Source organism: Lichenostomus cassidix, chromosome 1Aa, assembly GCF_008360975.1.
Source record: "Lichenostomus cassidix isolate B80296 chromosome 1Aa, HeHo_3.0, whole genome shotgun sequence".
NCBI classification, from domain to species: domain Eukaryota; kingdom Metazoa; phylum Chordata; class Aves; order Passeriformes; family Meliphagidae; genus Lichenostomus; species Lichenostomus cassidix.
In genome coordinates, this window is record NC_139480.1 from 33,818,489 (window position 1) to 33,839,111 (window position 20,623).

General features: G+C 40.0%; 1 protein-coding gene across 1 annotated transcript in view; it reads right to left on the reverse strand.

The window, feature by feature from the left end:
• CPM (carboxypeptidase M) overlaps positions 1–17,403 on the reverse strand; it is a 31,969-nt gene extending 14,566 nt beyond the window's left edge. Inside the window, exons 1-3 of the mRNA XM_085044671.1 lie at positions 17,261–17,403; positions 16,974–17,130; positions 1,796–1,893 (exon numbers count right to left, since the gene is read on the reverse strand). Coding sequence (XP_084900797.1) covers positions 1,796–1,893; positions 16,974–17,130; positions 17,261–17,374 — 369 coding nt within the window. The 5' untranslated portion in view covers positions 17,375–17,403. The remainder of the gene's footprint in view (positions 1–1,795; positions 1,894–16,973; positions 17,131–17,260) is intronic.
• Positions 17,404–20,623: the final 3,220 nt, after the last annotated feature.

A 20,623-nucleotide genomic window follows, 5' to 3' on the forward strand; every position in this document is an offset into this window, starting at 1 on the left:
AATACATTCAGATAAATAAAATCCAAGCACCAACTGAGTGTTATGTGTGTGCACCAAAAAAATCCATACAGCAAAAATCACCATGAGGGCCTGAAAAGGAGGATTGGCTCTATTTCCAGAACATTCCCTGAGCGTGAGCTTGGTCTGACAAACAAGCTAGAATGTAGCACGCCTTAGCTAGGCAGCTCAAGGATCAACCCTGCTCAGGCTGTCTGGCATGGTGTCCTGATTTTAAAAGAAAATCTTGCCTCATTTCCTCATGAAGTCAATAAAAATGAAGATCCTAGGCAGTGATCTGAGTTGTCAAGCCCCAGCAACTTCCAACCTCATAGATATGCAAACAGTGTGTGTTTCTATGGTCAAAGCTCCTTACACGTGTCCAACTGGGCAGTGATAATGACAGGGGCTCTTTATTGTGGAGACTTCAGTATGTGTGGCCTTCTGCAGTCCAGCAAGATTAAGATTTGCAAGCCAGGCCACTCTGGATGAGATAATGCCCTGCCCTCCACCTCCTTCCCATAAAAGCTGGGTGATTTATAGCCACAGATTTGCAATGCCCTTCAGCAGTCTGCAGGCACTGAAATATGGAGCCTCAGCTCCGAGATGCCTGGGTGACACACACCAGGACTCAGGAGCTGCAAACCCCATCTTGGGTATCCAGTAACAAATGCACCCATTTGAAACCATGACTCAGCTTCCTGATTCCTTCCCACACAGAGTTAAATTCCCAAACAGTCAAACACCCAGCAGCACTTTGAGCAAGGCCACTGTTGAACAAGGTGAAACTAGTCTAACTTGGGAAAATTCTTGGCACATAATGTCACGAGTGCCTGTAGGCGTGCAAGTGCTCACACACAGTATTGTTAACGGCAATAACTGGTGACATGTTACCCTTTGCACAGGATACACTTTCTACTATATATGTTTTCTTAGTTTTGAGAATTCACAGTCTAGCACATTTTATATATATATATACATATACACACAAACACACACACATATATACGCATATATATCTTGCTACTCCTGTTAAAATTATTTAACCTTCACATGAAAGACCACATAAAAATGTATTGTGTAGTTTAAACTTATCCTGAACGTGACTAACATAATCAGGTAAACGAAAGAATAAAAGAAATAGAAAGCAATAAAGTACTATAGAGGAGAGTGAAGCTTTGATCCTTTCTGATTCAGATTCAAGTACTGCATGAGGTAGGCTCATAATCGCCATTTCTTCTTCATCATTAATTAGTGGGCATTCTTCCCAGAGCAAATTTATTGTTCTGAAATTACTTTTTGTTTTATGCTCTGTGTTAGTTCAGGTGAAACTAGGTGTTCCTAGCTTAAGGCTCCCAAGAAACGTTTCTTCCTGACATAAATAATCTAACACTTCACAGCAATTATTATTTTATCTTAGGATGTATTTGAAGAGTTCTTTCAGTCATATTTCACGCCTAGGCAATAATAATGTACAAGCAAACTACTGCATCTGACTCATTGCCAGGAAACTTAAGGCCTCTGGGTTTACTCACTTGCAGAAGACAAAGCTCTCTACTTAAGAGAGGTCTTGAATGTAGGATTGTAGAACACTTCACCACAATGTAAGGTCTCCTAAGGCCTTCCACCAAAACAAAGGGACTTCATTCTGAAAATTCCTCACAGAATACACACATATTATGTCTTCCTTGAGTTATGACATACCTCAATAATAAGAAGCACATGCCTGAGAGAAGTTCACTCTAAACCTCTGGTAAGTGTATTTGGTATAAACAACATTGCAAAAATTGAAACGTACCTCATCCCCATGCATATTAGCAACATACTTGAACTCTGGAATGCCAATCTTATGATGGGTTGGAAACCTTCCCAGAACAAGAACCCACAGGTCTCTACCTTTAAGAGGGGAAGGGGAAAAGACATTTCTTAAAACAAGTGTAAAATCATACAAGCATTAGAATAAAAGAGTTGGTCATTAAGACCATTGTACAAATTCTCATATTTCATTGGTGCCCACTCAGTCCTATATATAACATACCAAAGTAGACTGTGGGGTTCTTTTATTCTAAGAATATTTGCAATATTAGTTATAAGAATAAGAATGCTTTGCATTCTGCCCCAGTATGTTGTAAACCCTGCAACTTCTAAAGCATTTAACCAGGACTAGAAAAGAAGGGTTTTTTTTTAATAATAAACATTTTTCAAATTAAATTTAGCAAACAAGATCACTCTTCCCCCCCAAATTTTAAATCATAAGGCTTTTCTGAAGTACATACAGAAGTCTTCATTATCACAAAGAAAGAACATCTGGTTTTGTAGTAAGGACAATACAACAAAGCTAAACACATTCATGAGTTAATGCTCAGAAAACACGAGGTATGAGCAAGCATTGTATGAGAGACATATTCCAAATATATCAGCACAGAAAGAATTAATAGCTACCGAAAGAGTGTTAGTTAGGACCACTTAAGCTGCACAAGAAGCTGAACTGTAAGTACCAAAATAAACAAACACACATACATTTTGGAAGTCCTCATTTAAGCGGAGGGGGAGAGGGGATATTGTTATTTTTAGTGATACTGTGGCATTTCAGACTTCATCTGTAAATCTGTGCTTCCCACTAGACTGCTCAGTGAGGCAGAAAACTCAAGTTTCAGTAGATGGCAGCAATGAAACTGGACCAGTTCCTTGATACAGCAGTTACAGCCTACAGATTCCTAGTGCCAAGACATGCTGCCTGTCCCCAGCTCCACACAGGGCTTGTTGGGACCCATGACCTGTCTGAGAGGAACACAGCCATCACTGTTACTTGCAGGAAAGAAAAACATAGGAACTGCTATATGCAGTACTATAAAAAGCCTTACTTCCTAAATCTTTGTGGATCATCAATCTGCAGTAAACAAGCTCTAGAGCATATCAGTTTCCCATTCCTGAAGGCATGACCCCTGTAGTCATGCACATCCCACAGCATTTTTGTTTTCTTTTCTAGCTATGTGACTGACTCACACCAGCTATACCACTAGGGTCATGACTTCAGGAATGGGAGAAAAACTTGGGAGAGGACAAAATGAACACTGCAAGATGCACTGAAACAATTGTAAGAGAGATAAAACTAAAGACAGTGGTTGCCAAACTAAATGCTCAGTTAACAGAGCTGGAGTATCAGGCTTAGGATCAAGAAGCAACAAGACAGTGCTGAGAGTTGACAGATTCAACGAGGAGTGATCTCAGTATCCCCTGGTTTTACAGTTACTCTCAAAGACTTTGGTGTTCACATCTTGTATCCAAACTATGCACAAAGCTGTGAGATGCTGCTACTGACTCTTTCATTAAAGGCTAATGTGAGCAAGCAATCCATACTTTTAAAAATAATTTTGTAGTAAGTGATTTGGTAAGAAAGCTAGTTATTCAGCTTTGTTGCACATAGAGTCACTCTTTCATAAAAAAAGAAAAAGCCTGACTTCTGTAAGCCTAGACAAGTTCCAGAGTGGAGAATCCAAAGATACTAGGTTTTAAGCACATTTGTCTTCAAAAATGAAAGAAAAAGAACACCCAAACCATCTCACCCTAGCCCTTCTTCCCTCCAAAACCTCCACAGATCCCCTCTAACCTCAACTATCCTGCAACTCTGTGAAAATAGATGAGGTCTTGCTGCAGTAGCATATGCTTGGAACTGAAAACAATCCTAGTAGTAAAAAAGTATGCTACTGTTATTCATAATCAAGTACTGTAATCATAATCAACAACCTCAACTTACTTTCCACCCCTGCTACGTATATTCTCTCTATAGTTGCATCCTGCAGCAACTTGCAATGAATTACCAAGAAAAGCTCAGAATGCTCCTATGATTCTTTGTCCTTATGCTCTCTAAGACCTGCTTCCCAGACCTCATTCCCTCTGCTGGAAGAAAAGTACAGACATCCCTCCTGGATGTCAGTTGCCACGTGGACTTCTGCACCAAGAGGAACACACCTGCTTACAGCGGCAATTGCAGCCTTTCCACCACAAACGTAGAGGTGGCAACCATGAGCCTACAATATGCAGCTCATTATATATACTCAAGCAAAGAGGCCAAGTAGAGCCAATGCGCTAGATGTTTCCATCATTTAAGACTTTCTACAAATAATATTGTATTCTGATTTCAAATTTTAAAATAATACTTTTAGTGTCTTGCCATCAGCAGTACTCATTCCTGCTGCTCTCACTGTGAATTGCACTCATGGGAAACACAAGGAAGAGCTAAGTATAGACTAACATTAAGTGCTGATGTAAACTGATCTCTCCAGCATTAGTGTTTAGACTGTTTAGTGTTTGTGTGAGTGCCATCTACATGATAAACACTCCCATGAACTGAGATACCAATTATTTCCTGGCATTTCCAGCTTGTAAGAAGTATTAAGCCTTCAATTAACAATTAAAATAAATTCCTGGGTCTGCTCAGCCTGCAGTACTGGATAGTGTACCTACAAGGGATGATGTAAGATTTCTTACCATAAAGCAGTAATTAACTGCATATAAAAAGATTCAGCATATGGATGGTTTCCTTTAATCAGCAAAGCCTAGATAACTCTGGTTTTGTACCTGAAGGGAACAGCTAAGCTTCCTCTCATGCTTTGAAAAGCTGTTTCTCACCGTCAAATTGCCAAACCAAAACTGACGTCAACTAATTAGTGAACTATATTTCAAGTGATGAAGACAAACGTGTGTTTCTAACTGTGTGTCTCAGGACAAGTAACAAGACTTGTATTGGAGCAGAGCCAGACCACACAGCTTCTAATAGAATGAGAAGTCTTCTTAACTTTTTAAAAACTTTTCTAGCATTGCTACAGTTCACAACATAATGTCAGTATTCCAAACAGATCCACAAAAACTGGTAATTAAAATGAAGAATTTAAACTGATTTCCAGATCTAGTGGGAAAAAAACTAAATTGATTTGTAGATGTTGGAGTCTGGATTGTGATCCCTGTTTTTTGTTCTGGACTTTATTTCTGCTTTTCTTTGCTTTGTTCTTTACAGCTTCATTTATGAAAAACTTGTCATTTCAAAGAAAGTTATGACTATGAAATGAAGTGAAATGACTGGGGAATGGCTCAGACCTACTGTCAGTACCAGTCAGGCTAGGGTACTGATTCAAGGGTTTGCAGGGAGGACCACTTTGACCAAGAAAAAGCGATTGACTACAGTCCTCCTGGGTTGGCCATGTGTTGCACACTGGCTTCATGGGTAGGAACTGCATTAATGCTGACCCATGTTGAGGCAGTCTCTACCTAGAAAGATGCAGGACACAGAGGAGGGGAAGACAGATTGAATTGCTCTAGGACCTTACATTCTAACGAGAGTTAATCATAGAACCAATCTCAGAATCATTGAACAGCCCAGGTTAGAAGGAGCCTCAAGAGATCATCTGGTCCAACCCTACGTGGGAAAGGAAACCTAGATAAGATGATTGAGCACTTTGTTCAATTGCATCTTTAAAACCTCCAGTGATAAGGACTCTACCTCATATCTGGGGAAGTTGTTCTGATAAATGATTCTCATTGTAAAAAATTTTCTTATATTGAGATGAAACCTCTCATAGTGCAACTTGTACCCATTGTCCCTTGCTTTTTTCCATGTGGCTCCCTGTGAAGAGAGAGGATCCATCCTCTTTGCAGCCACCCTTCAAGTACTAGAACTCTGTGATAAGGCTCCCCCAAGCATTCTCTTCCCCAAGGAGATGAGCCTCCTTGGGGCAACATTGTCTTCCAGCAAAACATTACCACAGCTAATGAAGGACTTCAAGAATAATTCCTTCTGCTAAACTAGCACCAGCAGCACCCTTGCCCTGAGGCACTCAGATTTGTCATCACCAATTCAAGCTGGAAAATCTAAAGCCATTTTGGAACTTTTCTTCTGCAAGGGAACTGCCCAACAGCACACATGGCTTGATTCATAGTCTAACAAAATTTCAGGTACAGGTACATTATTTGTATAACCACAAATAGTTAATCAGAATGATTGATGTAGCAGTATTGGAGAAGTAGCCTTACAAACATGAACAGATATGTGATTTTAATGTAGCCAGACTATTGAGTAAAGCACTCCCAAAATAAGCCACATACCTGAAGCTGAGATCAGACAAACATCTAGATGAACAACTGTACGTCAAATTCTTTTGTGAGCATTTATTCCCACTTTCAATTATACTATGGTCCACTGAGACAGAATGGATTATCTAAAGACTTGGCCTGTACTAGCATTGGCATCAGTAATGAACAAAGTTGATATGCCAAGAAGAGCTAGGACACTTTAAGAAAGTCTTCAAGGTATTTTAAAGGATTGAAGAGACACAGACTAATCACATACATCAACCAGGCATATCTGGCAGTATCCAGCATTCTGCTCAGGTAAGCAGAAAAAAAGCCCAACAAACATTTGGCTGCAGGTCCACCACAGCCACTGACAGTCACTACATGGGGGCCCCTGCTTAACTTCATACTTCTGGCCTCTTCCCACGTGTCCCTTAGTACAGACATTAAGGGTCTGTCTCTCAGCAAAAAGTAAATTTCCCACTATTTAATCAGTTCCTATCAACTCCAAGGGATTATACCAGTCACCCCAATTTAGTCAGCACCATATAAGCAGAACTGTTGGAATAAACAATGATTCCAAAAAACACTAGACACTGTTTATTTGTATCCAAAGCACTTGAGAAAGGAAGGGAGTCAAAAGAATTCATGGCTCACATGCTTGCTTATCTTCCTAAAGGTTTACAAATCTTTGGTTGATTGGGACATCCATAGCTGCTTTGGACACTTTCACAGGACTTGTATCTTATGAGAACAGCAGCCCTTTCTTTCCTATGTACATGTGAGTCATCATTGTATCATTTCCAGTTCTCATAATCAAGCTGAACATACTCTTTATACACAAAACCATGGAAAAATTGCCAATGCAGAGCGCAGTCTCTACAATAGCACCTTATAGGTTATTTGAACAAAACAAACAAAAAAAAAAAAGAAATAAAAATAAATTTGTAAAAATCCAAACAAAAACAACCCAGAGGGAATACTGGTTTTAAATTAAGATATAGTAGTCTTATTCAGTATTGCCCATTAAGAAGATGAGGACACCATAGACACATAGAATTAGTTTGAGCAGGCTTTTTCTACTATTTATACTGACTAGTTTCATGTTTACACCCAGAAACCAAATAGACTATTTTTCCTTTTCACCAACTCTTATTTCTATTACCACAGAGTTTTTAAACCTAGTTCTAAAAAGGTGTACTTTATTTTCTGAGGAAGATGTGAAACTGGTATGCACCTAGTAATTTTCAGAAAAGCTATTGTACACATAAAAGTAATAAATATTACCCAGCAGTGATACCACTGGATCATCATGAATAAAGTGATTGCTTGTAACACAAGCCAGCCAAAAGGGAGAGGGGTGGTTTGTTTTAAAGTGCAATTTATCCAGATTCAACAGTTTTGTTTAGCCTACCCTTTTACCACTAGAGGTATAGGAGGTCAGAACTATTTCTGCCATTTTAAGGTAACAGAGGCAGTAGACTACAAGTTGTTCATAAGTGGCCAAGAACTTACTGGTGCACCTTTTGAGGATTTCAGTTCAGTGCAGTGCCCATCAAGGACTTGCTATAGCTATCCTGTAAAAATCCTTGTCAGATCTACGACATTATGTTTTCCCCAAGAATAGGAAGCTCAAAAAAATACACATCTCAACATTAGCAAGCAGACTCCTACAAATTCAGACAGTGAGTAGTTCTATGCCACTCCTATTTTTTTTTAACTCAATAAAGTGGGAAAAAATGGAGGCTAGATTAACTTCTTTAAAATAATCCAGTCTCTGTTATGATCATCTTTTTCTGGTTTAGTTAACAAGCTACATTAGTTTGATTAGTTGTTTCCTGATTCTTTCCTAAAACAGGTAACAAAATGTCTCTGTAGAAAAATTAATGACTGGCTTTTAGGAAAGGTAACAAAGACACAAGGCAACAACTAAAAATCAGACAGTGCTACTACCTACAAACAGAGCAATTCAGTCCTTAGTCTCTTGAACAAACATGTTCTGGTGGCTTTTGTTTATTCTTGGGATTTTGAGATAGCCTAACACAACTGTGTATCAAAGCAAGTTTCATACCTAAGGTACACCACGACTGGGAAATACGCTTTGTCAGAATCATCCTGGCTGGGCGTTGCTTGAAACACATACCAGGGAAGGCATCTGTGCCTACCTTATTCCTATAATTTTCTCTAGCTGTTCTTTGGAAAAAAGAACACTGGACCAGACTGGACTTTTGAACTGATACAGTATGACTATATTCCTTATTGAGAACACAGTTTGCTTTTATTTTAGCTTTACAGTAAGTGTTACTTTTCAAGATCTGCTCAAGGTCTGTTTAAATACCCCAGGTAACTGCAAGACCCTGGATGCAGAACACACTGGCTAGGGACAAACAGGAAATGTAACTCAACTGTCCTAAATCCACTATGAGCTCAGCATGTTACATAGCAGCTACAGTAATTTAATTATATAACTCCAACTGCCATGGTCTGACCTTTCCCAGAACAAGTAAGTCCTAGATATCAAACTGCAGAATCATTTGCTTAGAAACATCTTCTAATCTCTTTCTGGCATTTGAACCACTGCATAGCTTACAAGAGTGAACAGTTTACAGGGAGTGTATTCTCTCAGCTGTGAGGTGAAGAGATTTACAACCAGTCTTATGCACTTTTTTTCCTATGTCCAATTTATAAAATTCATCTCCTAATTAATAAAAACTTTTGAAAGCAGAATTTTCAGAAAGTTGAGAAATCACCTATACATTCAGATTTAATTCAAAGAAAAATCTCAGCCTGAAAAACACACAAAAACATATACAGAACAATGTCTAATGAACAAACACTTCAGTGTAAGAAGTCTTGCCAATTAATTAATGTATTATAAGTAGGTCTCCATGTGCTTATATGAACACAATATGCCATACCACAGCTACCTACAGCAAATCTTTAATTATGTAGCCCTGAAAATAAGCAACACTGTTAGCTTCAAGGTTCTGCAGCCAGAGGTCCTAGGCAGAAAGGCTGTGCAGAAGGGATGGAGGGCACATTGCTCTTCTCTTTTCTGAGAAGTGAAGGAAAGCTATCAGAAACATTTTTCTACTAAAAAGCCTCGTCCTCTGAAGTGGGGTAGGAGGGATGTGTTACTAAGCTCTCCTCAAGATAAAAGAAGAATACAGAGAAATTGGCCACATGGGTAAAACTGACACACAGGATAAGAGTTTTATTTCTTTAAGTACGTCTGTGATTAGGATCACATTTTATTTACAGGGCTGAAAATATATGTACAATGCTCCAAAATACAGAATCCTACACGGAGTGAGGGGGGAAAAAACATTCATTTATGTTTATTGTGCACCATTGTTAGTATCCTGAGCTCTGCGTTTTAGTTGTTTTAAAAACAAACAAACAAAACCCCCAAATGAATTCTGTTACATATTTACTTTCTCAACACCAGGAAAGGATATTGAGACAGACAATAACCTAACTGCCTCCACCAGCTGTAATTGCTGAATTTATGTTACATAAACTCCAGAGCATTGCTAACTTCACTGGTGTGAACGACAATACAGAAGTAGTCAATTCTGCCTCCTAACAAACATGGAAAGCTGCAAAGTCATGCTGAGGAAAAACAGGATGACTGCAGGCTTAAGACCTTTATTGCTCTGAGAAAAAGCTTGACAAATGTATGCTGCAACTAGACAACTACAAGCAAGGGATAGAGAGGAAGCAGGAGAACAAAGATTTTTCCCACAAGATTGGTTCTAAATAAATGCTACTCACGTGAACAGTGTACTATTTCTAAACAGATCAGGTTTTTCCATTTTGAAGTTACAACATTAAAATTTCAGTACTAGATAACAGTTTATATACAAGAAATGTTTGATCTATGTTGCTAGGATAGGTTCCCCTCAAACAGTTTTTTGAATTTATTTATTTATTTAGGCTGGGACAGAAATCTCTGATACGGCATGTTCCACAGCAAAAAACGAACAAACAAACTTTCCCACAAAATTTTCTGCAAGAAGTGTATTTAAGTAGGAGAGATCATAGAAGGCAAGACAAAAATGATTGACCAATTCATGGCAACCATAAAGTGGAGAAGACTTATGCAAGTAATTTTACTTTCACTGCAAGAGAACAGGAATGTGCTCAGAGTTAGTGACTGCATCTCCAAGAGTAATGTCTAAGCTTATCAATCTTTTAAACATCTGACGCTGACCAAACTATTTGTTTTTTTATAAATTATGTGCATAAAAAGCACAGTTATTCTGACAGGAAAGCAAAGTTAAGTCTTGTTATTATCAGATAAAATCTTAGTACTTGGCTAATGAAGGATTGATTGCACACAAAGTACTTGTGTGACATCACAGGAGTCAAACTGCTAGAAGATGCAGTCAGATAATATACGAATGCATATTTCAAAGTTTAAAGAATTTTTAGCCTCAGTTAGGACAAACAGACTTGGAATTCAGAGCTAATATAGTAACAGCAAGTTCTATTCAAACACATGATTTTGAGCAAAGCTCAGCTGGGAGCTGAAAACTTACGAACACAAGCTACTACTTCTTGTTTTTAAAGTCATGATTTAGCTTTGACTGGATAAACCCTGAAGAAGCCAGTCCTCCTTTCTGTTTTATTTCCATTTCCCATCCCAGTGACTCACATAATGTGCTGCAAATAGAGTTTACAAGGCTATTAATATCAAGCCCATCCATGAACCTGAACACCTTTTCAATAATAAAATGAACGTGTAAACCTACTTAAAATCTTGTTAACATACATTTATATGTCACATACTGTCAAAGACGAGAACAAAGACGGTTACGAGGAAAGACACGAGAAAGAATAAGTGGCACATAACAGAAAAAAAACATTCAGAAGAGAAGTGGGTCAGCATGGATAAGAATTTAACTATTACAGTAAGTTTTAGAATGCCAATTTTTACATGGAACTCTGGACTGGAGCCTAGAGACTTTAGTATGATTTGCATGAGGCCCTCAGAGTGGAAAATGTCTCATTCATTCTTGTTTCTTAAAACAAACACTGAAAAACCTCAATGCTTATATTATCTATATACACCATACTTGCACAATGAGTCTGTAACGAAATTTATGGGGTGGGGATAAGGAGGAGGGAAAGGAAGAGCCATTATCAAGGATTGGAGACAGGAGGAAAGACATCTGCAGCAGTCAAATGGAACAAACAGAAGGGAACAATTTCTACACAAATATACCTCACATAATGTAATCACAGAAATAATAACTGCAATATTGTCTTTAAAGACAACAGAATTGCTTTGGATTTTCCTCTAGATAATTTGTTTATTTTTAAGACGAAAGGAATTTTTGTATCACCTTTCATTTTCCTTCCTTCTTTTTAAAAACACTGATACTAGCATTTAATAATGGGTAACACTGAGAAACTGACCTCAAAGTACAGCAGACTGTATATAACCTTCTCATTCTATTTTTGTACAGCGCCAGAATCCCTGAAGCTAACCCAATAATAAAAACAGAATACAAACATTTTATGGATAATGTATTTTTGCTTTGTTTTCTCCAGCAGTGACACTCATTTTCTAGTACTTCAAACAAAGCAAAAACACCCAGAATATAAATGTCTGTAATGTAAATTAAATAAAATTTACAATGCACTATACCACTGATGACACTAACTCAGAGTTCTTCCATACTGTATCACAATAAATAACTCTAAATGAGTTTCTATTTTTGCCCAGCTACATAAACAGACTATTAATGTATAGATGAGACAAGTACAATACCTGGCCTTTTATTATTAAATATTTTCACTGGGGTGCAGTGAACCTGAAATCAGTACTCCCCTGTTCAACAGCCACCCATAAACACTTAAACATATCAATCACACTGTATCAGAAGAATCAGATTTCAGTTGACCCCTGGCACATCTTGGGCACACATTCCACAGATGCTGGTGAGGAATGATGGACAGGTTAATTGCCTAGGTTCTCCATTAACTGTATTACCAGGCACGTTTCACACCACACTACCTGAGTCCTAATCCCTAGCACGCCCTTTTGCTGAAGTCACAGCTGCTTATCAGATGGAAACCTGGGCATGCTCATTCCCTCTTGTTTTCCAGGGAGGAAAACCCATGAATGCAGGCAGGAAGGAGTCATAATGTACTCCAACGGGCACCTTGTCACTGAGAAACCTGGCCTGCTGGGAGCCATACTGAGCACACTTTCCCTGTAGTCCGTAGCACCATCCATGCACACAGCCATGTGCAAGTCCTACATAAACTTTAAAACCTACAGCAAGCATACACACACCCCCTGCACCTTTCAGCCTCTCTTGTTTACAGTGCAGGGATAGAAAAGTGCTAATAAGCAAGACTCACTACTAAAAAACAAAACAAAACAAACAAAAAAAACCCAAACCCCAAAATTTGCAAAGTGCTTAAGATTAATGAATAGAATGCATCGGTCCAAGGGCAATAGAGAGAGCAACTGAATGTTGGTGTTCACTAAGCATCAGAATAGGATAACTAAGTCACATAGTTCTCACCTAACTTTGAGGACAGCTCTTTTGCAAGGTATTTCTGAGAATTTCTAGTGGAACCAGAATAAAATCTGGTCAGTTTGTTTTTGTTTCTGTCTCTCCAGTGACAGAATCTGCTAAAGGGATATTAATATGTGAAGTCAACTTTGAAACTTCATTAGGTAAAGACAGGAGTATTTCAACACTATACAACCTTTCCCTCAGTGAGCATAATCTAGCCTGAGGATGTTTACAATGTCCCAAGTTGACTTGAATTCTAAGAATGCAGACTGGCCTCTGGAAAATCTAGATCTAACCCAAGCTGTAATTAGCATGCTATCACTTTATCTCAATCCAGAGTGCATCTGAAGAAACCTTTTAGAGTGGGGATCTGCTACAAAAGTGACTCCACTCTTCCAATACTTGGCTGTCTTTGTCCTCCTAAGGGGGTCATCAGGTCTGTTAGAATCCTTCAGTCTGCTTCCCATCACCGTTTCCTTTTCAATGAATAACAACAGCACTTTATCCTGAACAATGAAAAATGTATGCGTATGAACAATTGATCATACGCATACCTTGAATATTTTCCTTTTGGTAATGCACTCTAAGATTTGCTTGCTGAAGAGTCAGTCTCTTTTTCACTGGGGTGGCATTAGGCAGGATGGGTTAATATGACTGCACCAGGTACATTCTCCAGATGATGCAGCTCTGCAGCTTCCTCTACTGACATAGAGTGCACACGCTGTTCTGAGGCTGGATATTGGACAAATTAGAAAACTGAACTCCTGCCAAAGATCTTTTATAACTTTATTCAGCAACACACCTGAAACAATATAAAAGAATTAAAGTATTTTCTGGGCCATCACACAACTCTGCCTACCTGCTGCTAAGACTATATCAAGCCTCTCACAAACATACAAATCACTTACAAATCTTGGGGGATTTAAGGATACCTACTAAATTAGACCAAAATATAACACTCAGTTTTGTCAGCCAATGGGCTACATCTTCTAAGCTCCTTTCTCCCCTCATTTAAGGATAATAACTTAGCAGATGAGATATATAATTAAATATCATAGCTTCCAAATCAGATCTGGAGACTGAACAGTCCACTGGCAGTCTAGAACACACTGTTCCCAGTAACTTGGCAGAGGTGCTCCCAGTAATCTAGCAGGGGGGAGTTTCTATATGGTGATGTAAATCGCCACAAAACAAATTGAGTATCTTTTCATTTGTTTTCCATTGAGAATCTTGGTACAGATTCTGCTGTGTACATTGCTGTTACAGTCTGTATGCAGCAAATAAACACACTATGTAAGTCTCACCTCAAATTTATCCACAACAAATCATACTTGACTGTTTAGGTTTTATGCCAAAATGACTGGCTTAGTGGGAGTGAGGAAAGCACCCTATTTCTTTAGTCTTGACCTTAGCAGGCTTTCAACAGAATCACATAATCAGGAGCTGGATGGGAACTCTGGAAGTCACCTGGTCCAACTCCCCTCCTTAAGCAGGGCCTTAAGCAGGGCCACCAACAGCCAGCTGCCCAGGACTGTGTTCAGACAGCTTTTGAGTATCTCCAAGGATGCTCCCTGAGCAGCCTGTTCCAGTGTCCAGTCACCCTCATGGTATCTTTGTCAACAAGCTGGGAACATATGGATTAGAGGAACAGACTACAGTAAGGTCATAAGTTGACTGGACTGAACAACTGGTGATTCAAGAGACAGCAAATTATTAGCAGCATTCCTCAAGGGTCAGTATCGGGGCTGATGCTGCTTAGTATCTTCATCAGGGCCAGGGATGCCACTCAGAGGGCCCTTGATAAGCTGAAGGAATTCCTTGACAGCAAATGCATAGAATCTGACAAAAAAATTGCAAAATCCTCCACCTGGAACAAAAGAACCCCATATTTGGATTATCAACTCAAGGAAAAAACCCCATGCAGATACAGACTGCAGACTGGCTGGGTTGCAGCTGTGCAGCCTAAGGGCTGCAAGGTGGCTCAAGTACCCAGAGACTCTGTAGAACTTCCACCTCTGCAGATATTCAGAGTAGAGATGGCCCTGAGTATCACAGTTAACTTTCAAGTGAGCTTGCTTTGAACAGGAGCTCAAACTAGATAGCCTCCAGACCAAAATTACTTTATGATCTACCTGAAGCAGGTGAGGCTTCTGACATTAAGAATGTTTAGATAGTTCTCTTAAAGCATGCCATCACTTTCTGAAGTGGTAATACACAGGTCCCTATCAGCCTCCACAGCTGGGCTTCTAAGAGTGGATTTTTATGTCCTCGCAGAACTCTAGGTCTACACACACCAACCAAAACTCAAGCCTTTACTTCACATTCTTCATAATCTAAGTCTAGATGGCAATATAAAATACTAGATTATTAGATACTAAATACTATTAGATAAAATTGCAGTAAAACCTAGATTAACAAATAACATGGGAACAATAGCCATTCATAGTAACAGTAAAAATATGTCTGGGCTTTATAGGCATTACTTTGATCCACGGGATATTGTATGCATGATGAAGAATTCCCTTATCAGGAATACCAATTTACTACCTCACACTGATCTCAGTTTTATAGTATTTAAATAAATTTTTGTTTGTCATCAAGAAGTACATTTTGCCATCATGGTTTAGCTAATTGGCAGGAGGACAACACTAGTAAACCTACAGAAGCAAGTGCGTGCACATACAGTCTTGTTTGTGTCAGCTTAACTGAGAAAAGAGAAATACAACTTCAGCCACTGACCAAAATTGAAACTTCATTTTCACCAAAATTATATAACCATTGTTGTCATAAAACTTCCTTTTAGTATGATCAAAAGTCCCCCCAAATTAGACCCTATTTCAGTACCATTCCCTCCCATATTCCAGGTGACTCTGAATATCTTAACACAGTTAGCAATCTCTTAACATTTAGAAAAAACTGAAAGAATAGAAGAGCACTAAACATTTTTCACTGCCATTCTGCTTTACTGAGAATAATAACAAGGAGAGCCTACACAGTCTTCTCACAGTTTGGCAAAGCAAAAGGCAATATATCAAAACCCGAATGTTTCAGTGCATTGCTCAATCACAATCAAGAGATGATGCTTTTCCAGTTTTCATGCTGATGGAACTCAGACAAGCTGAACACCTCATGTTATCAGCTTTCAGGTATCTAGATATGTAAAAACCAAAGTTTCAACCTCTCAGGTTGGATGAAAGGTTTTTGCCTATCTGCACAAAGACAAGTCAGCAGAGTTCCTGGCAGAAAAGTCAGAATCTAGTCCTATCATCAGAATCTTAGCTAAGTTCTCTGAAGGTATGAAAATGAGAATGTGGATAATTGCTAGTTTGTACTGGAGGGAACTGTACTTACAGGAACTAACCTCTTGCATGGATGAATAACATAATCCAATCTAATTCTGCCTTTGATGAAACCAAAACCAACACGGTTTAAATAACTTTACGATTCCTTGTCTACTTTGAGATACATAGTAAAACAAGGGAGGATGCATGAAAACGTCTTCATGATCATATTCCAAGAATACAGATTTCTATTTCTTTTAAACACAAGCGTGGATTTGATAATAGATGCTACAAATGTCTCCTTCCAGTGGTATGAAATGGAATTAGAGAAACAGATGATGTTTTTTAGAATGAATTCTCTATCTAGTTTTATACCTCTTGTCAAAGTGATTTAGTTTCCTGAACTGAAATCTAATAAAGCAGTTTGTTTGGGTTGGTTTTTTGTTGGTTTTCTTTTCTTTAAACTAAGCAGATGTACATTAAAGTCCACATGCTTATAAACAGTAATCTTTTCAATAGCTTTAAAAAAAAAAAAAAAAAGAAAATTCTTTCTCCCCCCCCCCAAAAATGAAATCATGGCAAGAAGTACTAATCATAGAGAGATAAATTCAAATATCTGTATGAGGCCAGAGAGGTGATTATTGATTTCCAGTACATTTTCTTGTAAGGTTTGAGACTGAAATCCTATTCTTCATCTACAGCACAGGACCTTGCACCAGGAGGCATTTTTAACACAGCCGCAAGTTAGAAAAGACACGTCTTTAATGACAGCCCCCCCGGGAAAAGGCACTTGGCAAAGGGAGTCCCACATACTCTAAGCTCCTTAAAGACGGCTCTCTTTCTGAAATTGCCACTCAGGACGTTCCCAATTCTCAACAACGTAAGCGTTGGGAGAACTTCTGCCCTGATGAGGCGTATGATGCTTCAGCCAGAGTGTTATTCACGCTTAAGCAAGAGGAAGAGGAAACTTCACAGAGGTTTGTTAGAGCAGCCCCGCCGCCAGCAAGCGCCCACGAAACGCCACGCTCACCCACACTTGCCTCAGTTTAATTCGAACAAAAAGCCTTCTCTTGCCCCGTCCCGCCGCCCTTACCTTCCACCGACCGCCCGATGCTGTGCAAGTGGGTGAGGGAAGGGTGCGCGGCATGAACCCCCTTCAGGTACTCCTCCAGCTCCTCGGTGTGGTGGTACTTGAACTCCAGCGCGGCCGCCACAGAAACCAGGCAGAGGATGAGGATGCCCACCACGTCCTAGGAAGAAACAGACGAACGTCCCTCCGCGGGCTGCTCGCCGTCCGGGGCAGCGGCCAGCCCGCGGGGAGAGCCCTGCCGCCCTCCTTCCCTCCCTCCTTCACGGGGAGCAGGTGCCTTCCCGCCTTACCGCAGCCGCCGCCCGCATGGTGCCGCCGCTGCCCCGCCACTGCAGCCCCGCGCCGGGCGGAGGCCGCCATCCCCCGCCGCGGCCTCGCCCTGCCCTGACTGACGCGGCCTCCATCCACTCAGCTGCCCCCGGCCCGCCCAGGGGTCGGGATCGGAGGGGAGGCATCCCTCCCCTTGTCGCTTGTCCCCTCCCTCCTGCCCGCCTCGCCGAAGTCTCTCACCTGCGCGGGGCAGGGCTCTGTCCTGCGCGGCCCTGCAGCCCTCAGCGCTGCTCGCTTCTCATCGCTCCCTGCTAGCTTTTCCTCCTTTTTCTAAACGGAGGGGATAAGCGGTGTCTGTAGGGATTAAAAAAAAAAAATCAAAAAACAACCAACAAACCGGGGCGGGGTGCAAACGTTCACGTTTTGAATGTTGGTGTCGATTCCCAAGCAGGGCTGTTAAATAAACCCCAGCTCCTCCTCAGCGCCGGTGCGGTGCTGGGGGTGATCAGGACGGCAGCGCCCCGGGGCCAGAGACACGGCCTGCTGCATGGCCCGCGAGAGAATTTAGCTGCAAATCCAACAGAATCCCTACCTAGCACTATTTTTGGTTTGGCTTGTTTTGTTTAAAGATGAGTTTTTAATAGGCTTGTATTCACTTGTAAAAAAGACCGGATTCTATCTACAGAATTAAGCGCTTTTCTTAGTTCTGCACTAACCACATTGCCTTGGGGGTATCTTGGTCTTGGGATTCACCACAAAGAATTTTTCATCACCTTCTGTTGTCTCGAAGATTGAAAAGAACTAAGAGAAAGGAAGTTAAGCTGGCCTCCAGCAACACAAATTAGGAGAGCGTCTACATTTATTTTAAAATATGAATGTGGATATAGCTGAGTGTTAGAATACAACTACTTGTAAAGTTTACTGAGAAAAAAGTTATAACCAGCAGTGGGATTTCATCTGCCTTCTTCTGAAATTTACTATGCCTTCTTCTGAAATTTACTACACTGATCAATGTCAGAAAAGCATACTGAATGAAATGAATGTATGTGCCGATCCCAAATAACAATTTCTGTATTCCAAATAGAAGACACTATATTTAATAAAAGTTCTTATTAAACAAAAAGTTACCATAAGTTACCATGAAGTTTTAAGAAAAAATTGTTGAAACTATATTTTAATGCAAGTATGTGTAGTATCCCAATGTACCAGAGGCATAGATATCTCAAAATGCAAGATATCCACATTCAGACCCCTCTAAGTTCATGGGAGGCACTTCCATATCATATATGACATACAACAAGGATGTATGCAAATTACAAGGCTACTTGATTAAAAGAGATATGTAATATTATATTTCTGTTGAATAGGGCTCCTGGTATGGTATTCTGAGGGAGAGGACAGACCCAGAGCCTTTCTCCCATACGCTGACTCCACCTTATTTTAACTCTTATAGTTTGACAAGACCCTCTCTCTTATCACAAAGTAAAATTATTGCAAGATTTAAATATGGATGTCTTTTCCATTCTGTATTAAAGAAACACAAAGAAGTTGATAGTTGATACTGATTATATGTGAAACGGGAGACAAACTGTGGGGTTACACTGCAAAAATGTCTCCAGAGAAGCAGGAGGAAGGACTCAAGCATGTGAGCTTCACATTTGAATGTATTTGGCTTAAGTGTACTTTTTTACAGGCGCCTTAAGAGATGATCTGGAAACACCACTTGAGTAAGCTGGGAAGAAAATATGCTCAGGTGGTAATCCGGCATAAACATACCTGGAAACCTGCCCAAGATAATAACATGAAATTGGAGAACTCTGACTTCAAGACAGCGTAGGGTGTTGGCAACACAGTAAAATCACAGAGGGTGTAAAACCCCAATCTCAGTGAAATAACTAAAATCACCTTTGATACCAGTAATCACACAGCGTTATCTCATTTGGAAATTACGCCACTCTCTAATGTAGGCAGCACAGTCATGGTTAAATGAGAGTATTACTGCATATAGGAGTGTTCAAAATGATAGATTGTTTCTGTGCCAGGTGCTTGCAAGTTATGACAAGCCAACTTGTTTGGCAATATTTGAGTTACATGTGACAGAATCAAAAAACATTTCCCTCCCCCTCCACCCCCTCACCCTGTCTGCACAAATCTGAAAGATACACTTGAATCATATTTCACAAGGTCACTTTAAGCGAGCCTGAGCTAGTAATATTCTGGTATATACAGCTGTGGTAAAAGTCAGTACCAAAGATTAAATCCTGCATGAAACTAAGTTAGCAGTAAATCTCCCACCAGCATCAGAAGTTCAAAATCAGGGACTCTGTGTCTGAAACGGATTGCAGTTGTTCTCAGCACTGCAGCGGGCAGTGACCCTTATGAGGAAGTGACATAAACCGAGAAGCCAAGTCCTCTTGCTAAAAGAAGCATTATTCTCCTCTCCGTGTCATTCCGGATCCTCCATTCAAAGGTATTCAACAATTCATTATTAAAGTTAGCACCTGAGCATGGGATTTGTGGAGAAAAAACCGCAAGTTTTGAGGCGAACTTCGCAGCCGTGATCCCAGCAGGGAGCTGGCTGGATGGGGCTCGGTGTGATGCTGGGAATAGCTGCGTTGCCCTCTAGTGACAAGCACGGAATTCCTGCCACAAGCAACAGGTACCAACAGCCCTTCACACAAGACAGGTAGCACCCTCAGACCGACTCTCCACAGACACAGCTGAGATGAGAAACGGCAGCAAAAGGATCTTCTAGGAACTTCTGTGACTTTGGAGAGCCATTCACAGTCTTGGAATTTGAAACCTTACTCTGTGTTTTATCATCTTTCATGCAGGATTTCTTTGCAAAGATCAGTGAGGAAAAATAAGTGCACTACATTATAACTGAAGTGTCAAAATATTTTTGGCGAGAAATTAGAAAAGAGGTCACTAACAAAGGTTAAGATTTTTTAAGGATCACTACTGTTATTAAAACTTTATTTTCTGAAATAATGTGCTAGGCATTCAGACTACAGCTACATGATCTTTACACTGATGTAACATTAAGGACCTGACAATCAGATTTCTCTGGGAGAAAGCCACAAGATAAAGGCTTTCTCAAGTGAGATGGACTAGACAAGTGAGTTCAGTACAAGTGATGACAGAAGCACATGAACTTGATAGGACAGCACAGTACTGGATTAGCATAAACCCAGATATGGATCCCCTGAATAAACATCAATGAACCCATTCTGGTGTATAATAATACCTGTACTGATGAATTAACAGGCTGATATTAGTATGGCAAAAGATAGGTTCCCTTCAAGAAAGAGCACAAAAGCACCAGAAATCTCTCAAATATTCACCAACTGATTAGTTGTCTCTACCACACTGACAGTTCTCAG